The 7,847-nt window shown below is 47.1% G+C and overlaps 1 protein-coding gene across 1 annotated transcript in view; it reads left to right on the top strand.

The window, feature by feature from the left end:
- lzts2a (leucine zipper, putative tumor suppressor 2a) overlaps positions 1 to 7,847 on the top strand; it is a 9,175-nt gene extending 1,328 nt beyond the window's left edge. The window contains exons 2-5 of the mRNA XM_030772614.1: positions 4,687 to 5,199; positions 5,546 to 6,103; positions 6,428 to 6,697; positions 6,991 to 7,847. Coding sequence (XP_030628474.1) covers positions 4,714 to 5,199; positions 5,546 to 6,103; positions 6,428 to 6,697; positions 6,991 to 7,785 — 2,109 coding nt within the window. The 5' untranslated portion in view covers positions 4,687 to 4,713 and the 3' untranslated portion in view covers positions 7,786 to 7,847. The remainder of the gene's footprint in view (positions 1 to 4,686; positions 5,200 to 5,545; positions 6,104 to 6,427; positions 6,698 to 6,990) is intronic.

Below are 7,847 nucleotides of genomic sequence, written 5' to 3'. Positions count from 1 at the left end.
CCAGTCTCTGTTTGGATAAAATTCTACTGCTCTCTCCCATTGTGTGTGTGTGTGTGTGTGTGTATGTGTGTGTTTTGGGGGATGGTGGGGGCACTTCAATTTATTCACACTATCACACCTCTTGCTTTCCTCCCTCTGTGAGGCAGAACAAGAGAGGCATTTCTCTCTCTCTCTCTCTCTGTGTGTGTGTGTGTGTGTGTGTGTGTGTGTCTCAGAAGGGTATGAAGTGATTGAATGTCCAGTATGTGTTTCTGATTTTCTAATGCTGGTGTGTGTTTGCCTGTGACCGTGTGTCTGTCTGTCTGTCTGTGTGTGTGTGTGTCTGTGTCTGTGGTTAGATGGATGGTGTGTTCAGTCAGAGTTGAACTGAGGCTGCTTATGTAATAGACAGTGTGGAATTTGCCTGATTTTTTTTCCTCGTATGAAACAGATGGCATCAGTTCACTCACACTAAAGGAGAGGAAAACTGAGGTTAAAGTCTTACTAAATCATTCAGTTGAAACAGACACATCATTTTAAAATTTAATTTAATTAATTTCTCGTCCTCCGTGACGTTGGACAGTGGAAGCTTGTCTGTCAGTTTAAATGGAACCCCAAAATGGATGGTTAGACAGATGCAGCAAACAGCAACAAAGTCCTGTGTGCATGTATGCATGTGAGAGAAATTACATGTTTTGAAAAGTTTTGCTCTGAGGTAAAAGTGTGAAGGTGCTCATTCCCCTTTGCCTCAATGCACCACTTATAATCTTAAAAGGTTTTTTTTTTTTCAGAAATGCCAAACCACTGCTGGAGCCACTGGGTATTTCTCTCTCTCTCTCTTTTTTATTCTAAAGGTGTGCGTGCGTGTGTGTGTGCGTATGTGTGTGAGAGAGAGAGAGAGAGAGAGAGAGAGAAAGAGGGGAGGGAGAGAGAGAGAAAGACAAGAGAGAGGGAGACAGAGAGAGAGGGAGAGAATTCCTCTCTCACACATCTTATCAGTGCAGTTAGGTACCCGCTGGAAAGTTGCCAGTTCTGTGAGTTCACTAAAGCAGCCTTAAAACATCAGAGCATCATCCTGTCACAGAAGTGTTACTGCTGCTCTTCTAGCGTCTAGTGCCCTTCAAGTGTGTAGCGGATTTTTGTAAAAACCTGAAAATGTCATTATCAGAACCATTGGTTTTGTTTGCAATGAGAAATGAGCTTCTTTTTTTCTTGACTGTCTCTTTGACTGTGGTGGATATGTGACAGTGTCATCTCCATCCCATTCCACTCCTCTCTTGCTCTTATCCACACATCTTCGGGGTTTTTGTGTGTGTGTGTGTGTGTGTCTGTGTGTGTGTGTGTGTGTAGTGTGGTGGAGTCGGTGAGGAATGGTAGCAGGCCAGTGTTCATATGATTTTTACGTGTCTGACCGCGGGACTTTGGTAAATAAGCATTAGCGGTTGGAAAATTGTGGCTGTAGCGTTTTTGCCGAGACAGACGTTTTTGCAGAGCTGATCCACTTCCTCTCGCACTCTGCTGCTCTGATTCAGCGTCTCAAACACACACACACAGAAAAGCCTTTAGTAAGCACAGTTAAACTGGGCTTCAAAGTGCATTTAAAATGGGCCGACTGGCTAAAGCGCTGTGGACATACATGGATCCAGTTGACAAGCAGATACTTAAATGCCCAGCAGCAGGTGAAAAGAAGCCCCAGAGAGTCAACCTATGACCTCAACCTTCAACCCACACCTCTCTTTGTAACTCTATCTTCAGTATGTTTCAGCTATTCCTATACAGGACAGCGGCATGTGTGTGTGCGTGCGCGTGTGTGTGTGTGTGTGTGTGTGTGTGTGTGTGTTTGTATGTGGTTAAAAAGTGGTAAGAAGTTGGTATGGTGCTACAGATCCACCTGGGCTGTGATGAAGAGCCTCACTGTTGGTTAAACAGTTTTACTGACAGTTTTTGAATATTGACGTCATCATTTGTTGAGATTTCACTTTGCTTCTCCTGCTGATCCAAATTAAATACTAAATACACTAAATGCAGTTTGTGTCTGAAGTATAAGGCTGTTGAGTTGCATGTGTGTCTCTGTGTATAGGGGAACAGGCAGGTGTTTTTTATATGGGCTGTTATCTTAGTGCATTTGTCTCAACTTTGGTACATTGTTAGATTGGCATGTGTCCTGTGATAGACAACAACCTCTGCATCCATGAGACAGTGCAGCCTGGGAAAAACCCTGCCGTATTAATAACTGACAGGTACTGTTCCTCAGCTTTCTGCAGAGCATGGCTGAATCTCAGAAAGCATGTGTGTGATGTAAAACCATGATTGAGTTGACAGATAGTGACTGAGAGGCTCTGTGTGTGTGTGTGTGTGTGTGTGTGTGTGTATGAGAGAGAGAGAGAGAGAGAGAGAGAGAGAGTGAGAGAAAGAGACTCTTTATCGTTAGCTCAAAAACCCTGTGATGACTAAAGTGGGAAAAGTTTGTGCATGTGGCTGTGTTTGGGGTCATTCACTGTGATGTAATCATCTCCGTGGAGACAGCATTTGATCCGGATGTGAGTCTGAGCAGAAGTGCTGGCGGCAGTGTGAGGCTAAATTGATTAAAACAGTTGGGATTTCTCTCTTCCCCAGACTCTGCTCAGACATTCCAGAAAATTCTATGTTCTACTGCTAATCTCTTCCGACCACTGCAGTGTGCATGTTAAGATTTATCATAACAAGATTTCACAGCCCAGTAAGAAGAAGCTCTAACTCCAGATCTGATTAGCGGATGGACGCAGATTTCTCACCAGCCTAATGAGAAAAGAGAAAAACAGAGAAACAGGCTTATGTAGAACGAGTGAAACAGGGAGTTACAGCCCCACAGGGGTAACAGGCAGTTGAAAAGAGAAGGAGAAAGGGTTTCCTTCACCCACTATGTGTCTTGCTCTGAAGGAGGTAATGGGGGGTGGGTAGAAAGGGTGTATGTGGAGAGGATAAGGTGAAGAAAGAGAGAAAAAGAGTGTGTGTGGGGGGGTGCGCTTCAGGAAAGGGGGCGTCTATTTCAATAATCACTTTCAAGCAGAGGAGAACTTCAGAGTGGAATGAGATTTTGCGGATTTGCGACTTTGAGGGGCGGGAGCCAAAATAGGGTTGGAAGATTGGGGGTGGGGGTCAGGGCACAGTGTCAGAGGGTTATGATGAAGGTCAGAGGGGCAGATAAGGGTCAATCTGGGCATGGAAGAGGTCAGAGGAGACTCTTCATATGAAGCTCACTGAGGAGCAATTCCAAAGTCCAGTAAACATATCAGAGATTCTCAGTAGTGTCTGTTCTAATTGGAGGGTTTCAGTAGTACACTTTAGATAAAGGAAGTTAAACACAATTGAGTGTCATCTACTTCCTCTTCACTTTCATTTGTTTTGTTTGTTTTTACTCTTTCCTTTTTGCGGTCTACAAATGTTTCTTCTCTCTTTGCTCGATAGAATATTCTAACGTCCACATCCCACTGCCACTGAGAGTACCTCAAATGCATTCTGGGTAACGGCCACTCATCAGTATACTGACGAGACATGATTTTATGCATTTGTTTCATTAGGACACTTTTAAAAACATCAAACCTTAAGTAGGAACCTTTACTGAAACACTAGAATCTCTTACTAGATTCAAATTAATTACCCTGAGTCTAATGGGCATTTGGGACTTACACAAAGTTTGGCGGGTCTAGTCGCTAATCCTATTATTCCTCACTTTAAGAGGTTGGCAGGGACCTGTGTGTGTCTGAGTGTGTGTGTGTGTGTGGGTGATTGTGTGTCATGGAGGGGTGACTGAAAAGATTCATAAGAGGTGACTAAAAAGAGCCCACATTTTCCCACATTGGCTGGACGTTGGACTCTTGGCTGGACCTGGTTGCCCTCTTGGGGGCACCTATAGCGACAGTGATCATGTAGCATGCATTTGTGCGTCTGATTGGGAGGGTCTGGGAAGTGTCTGAACGGTCAGATTCAGATTCAGGCTCCATTCTCACACATCTCCCAGATTACACACATCTTGGCATTAGAACAATGGCAAACCACTTCTATGGCCAATTACTGAACTAGACCAAATAGTGAAGGATGTGATTTTGTGGATGTGTGTGTGTGGAACCTAGGCAGAGCTAAAACCAGCAAAGTTAACAGAGTGCGCTGGTGAACTTGACACAAGTGCTGTGGTTAGGGTGTTGCATGAGCCAGTTTTGTTGCGGAAGAAGACAGGTCCTCACAGGCAATTATCTACAATCCAGTGACAGCCCTGTAAGAGAGCAGGACAAGATAAAGGTGAAGCAGTGTGAAATTTCTTGTGAAAGAATGTCCACCAAATTCCAGTGACAACAGAGAATGGTACAAAAGTAAGAGAGGTTAAAAAAAGAAAAGAAAGAGAATGCTTAATGTATGATTATGATATGTGAAAAAAGAAGTGATCGCGTGCTTGTTCTGCCATGAACAGAGCGAAAACCTCACCGTCTCATTCTCAGGTGTTTCTTTCTCTTTTTTCCTCTTCTTCTTCTGCTATCACTTGTATTGACCATTGGCGGGTTTGGTGTCGCGTCGGGGTGTACACAGGGCATAGTCCATAATGAGAGATGGGTCTGATTTAATGTGGGGCATAGCTTAGCTGTATTTAACGTAGTTTTGCTCTGTTTTATTTAGGCTTCTTTTTCTCTGAGGAATCATTAAGAAAAAATCGTTCTCTCTCCTTCTCTGCAGGTTGTGTGGGTTGGGTGTACGGTGGACATGGCTTTGGTTCAGGCCCTGCCCGTGCCCACTAATCACCCAGGCAAATCCGGTATAGAGGTTGAGCAGTGCTGCTCCGTCTCTCGCTCCCCCGACGGCACGGCGGAGACCATGGGCTCCGTCAGCAGCCTGATCTCTGGACGTAGCCACCAGGAGCAGCTCTGCCGTGCGGCCAGCGAGGTTGGAGCTAGGAGCCGTAAGGTGATGACAGGTTCGAGCAGCTGTTTCCGAGCGCAGGAGGGAACTCTGCGCAGCTCCAGCTCTCAGGAGCAACTCCTCAACAAAACACACGTTGGCCCCCTTATTCACGGAAACGGTAACTATGGCTATGCTGGCGAAGAGCTGTCTGGGGACTGGAATGACAACTGTGTGACCGCGTGTAGCCCATGCAGCGATTCAGAGGAGGGCCTGGAAAATCGCTCTTTGAATGGGAACATCAGCGGCCCTCCACCCAAACTCATCCCTGTGTCGGGAAGACTAGAAAAGGTGAGGGAGAAGAAACAGTCTTTGGTCTTCATTTAACACTGAAGCTCCTCTATTCTGTCATCACACACACACACACATACACACATAGACACAAGAGAGGAAACAGGATATTTGACTACTATTTTGTTGAAGGACTGACTGGATCTGCTTTTTCAGCTAACCTATTGATCAGAGAAGAAATTTTAAGCCTGACTCAAGTATAAGTTCAATAAATCATTCAAAATTCAGTGTTTGAATCTGAATAATTCACTGGAACATGTCAGTCACAGCACACTCAATCACAGCCAGACATCATTTGCGCTGCTCACTAAGTCTGCTCACGTGTTATTTATTTCCTTTTCCACAGAACATGGAGAAGACATTGATCCGGCCCACGGCATTCAAACCAGTGGTGAATAAGAACCGTAACTCTGTGCAGTACCTCTCCCCACGTCCAGGGGGCGGTCTCTCAGAGAGTCAGGGCAGCCTTAACCTCATCCTGCCAGCCAATGAGAAACGCAACTCCTACAGTGGTGGGCGTAACGCCCGCGGCAGCCAATCCTGTAGCCAATCCTGTACCTTGTCAGATTCAGGGAGGAACTCTCTCTCCAGCCTGCCAACTTACAGCAGCACCAACTACAGCTTGGTTCACGGAGATGTCCCTGCTGGCCACTTGGAGCAAGCCCGATCCACGCACGGGCACTCCAACTCAGACAGCGGCCGCTCCTCCTCCAGTAAGAGCACGGGATCTCTGAGCGGGCGTGGCCAGCCTCTGTCGGACAGCGGGTCATGTGGACGTTCTCCCGCCCCCGGGGAAGGATACGAGGGCGTGATTCGAGATCTTGAGGAGAAACTGAGGGAGAGGGACCTGGAGCTGCAGCAGCTCCGAGAGAACCTGGACGAGAATGAGGCTGCCATCTGCCAGGTCAGAGACTAAACTCTAAAACTATATAGAGAGAAATACTGTATGGTAAACACAGAGAGTCACTAAGCACTCACAAAGACACCAAGACACTATATATGTTAAGTGACACTATATATGTTAAGAGACACCACATACTCTAAATACTCAAAGAGACACCATACACACACATACACACACGCAAAATGCATACAGATACATTTCATACACACCGAACACTCACAAAAAACACAGCTGGAGAGGCAGCATTTATCATGTTCATTATAGTAAACACACTAGAGTTAAAGAGTGTGTTTGTGTCTGTGTGTGTAATATGTGTATGTGTAGGTATATGAGGAGAAACAGAGGCGCTGTGAACAGGAAATGAAAGATTTGAGGCAGAATTGCTCCAGTAAGATGCGTCAGGCTTCTCAGAAAGCCCAGCGTGCCCAGCAGGTCCTTCAGCTCCAAGTCTTCCAGCTGCAGCAGGAAAAAAAGAAACTGCAGGAGGATTTTTCGGCGCTGCTGCAAGAGAGAGAAACGCTGGAGCGGAAATGTGCCTCCATCGAACGCGAACAGACCCAACTTGGCCCAAGACTTGAGGAAACTAAGTGGGAGGTGAGCATTGATTGGATAATGTCACATATACCTGGAGCATGCCACTGTCTGTTTGAACGAATCAGAGGGATATAATCCGCGGAATCGAAGCATTCGTAGCATTTTTTCTTTAAAGGAAATGGTGATGCTCGGTCAGCACAAAGGAGACACACCGGATGAGAATAATATAACCTCTCTATATATCTCTTTTCATCTCTGTCTGCCCCTTCTCTTCCTCTCCTTCTCTCTCTCTCTCTCTCTCTTCCTCTCCTTCTCTCTCTCTCTGTCTCTCTCTTTCTCTCTCTGTGTTTTAGGTGTGTCAGAAGTCGGGAGAGATATCTCTCCTGAAGCAACAGCTGAAAGATGTACAGTCTGATTTGGGGCAGAAGGCTGCAGAAATTGTTGCGTTGAAGGCGCAGCTGCGTGAGGCACGTGGCGAGCTGCAGGCCAGTCAGGCTCGGTCGCAGGAGGCGCACGCGGCCGCACGCACGCGTACCCTCGAGCTGGAAGTGTGTGAGAACGAACTGCAACGTCGAAAGAGCGAAGCGGAGCTACTCCGCGAGAAACTAGCCCGACTGGAAGAGGAGTCCATCCGGCTCAGAGATGCCTTGGCGGCCCCTTCCCATTCCCAGGGCCACGCCCACGGACACGCCCAATGCATAAAAGGCCAGAGTATGACCCTTCCCCTGCCGACGGGGCGTGGCAGCGGAGGCGTGCAGTGCTTGGTGCTTGGGGATGGAGTGGAGGAGCAGCAGTTGGTGTACGAGAGCGACGAGGCGAAAGCTCAGCGCCAAAACGCAGACGCACTGCACGCCGTTCGCCAACAGGTGGAGCGCCTGAGGGCAGAGCTGATGCTGGAGAGGAGGCGGAGCGAAGAGCAGCAGGAGGCGTTTGAGGAGGAACGGAGGATCTGGCAGGAGGAGAAAGAGAAGGTGATCCGTTACCAGAAACAGCTGCAGCAGAACTATATCCAGATGTACCGAAGGAATCGCGACTTGGAGCGTGTTATGAGGGAACTGAGTCTAGAACTGGAGAACCGGGACTTAGAGGAATTACAGCTGCACAGTAACAATATCCACTTTGAGGAGATCACCGCAACAGAGATCTAGTCCTGATCCCTGCCCTTCCAGCTCTTCAGTTAATCAGCACTCAGCTAGCCAACACTAACCCA

This window comes from Chanos chanos, chromosome 4, assembly GCF_902362185.1.
Source record: "Chanos chanos chromosome 4, fChaCha1.1, whole genome shotgun sequence".
NCBI lineage: Eukaryota > Metazoa > Chordata > Actinopteri > Gonorynchiformes > Chanidae > Chanos > Chanos chanos.
Note: the sequence above shows the minus strand (reverse complement) of the source record. Positions and strands in the feature narration are given on the sequence as shown.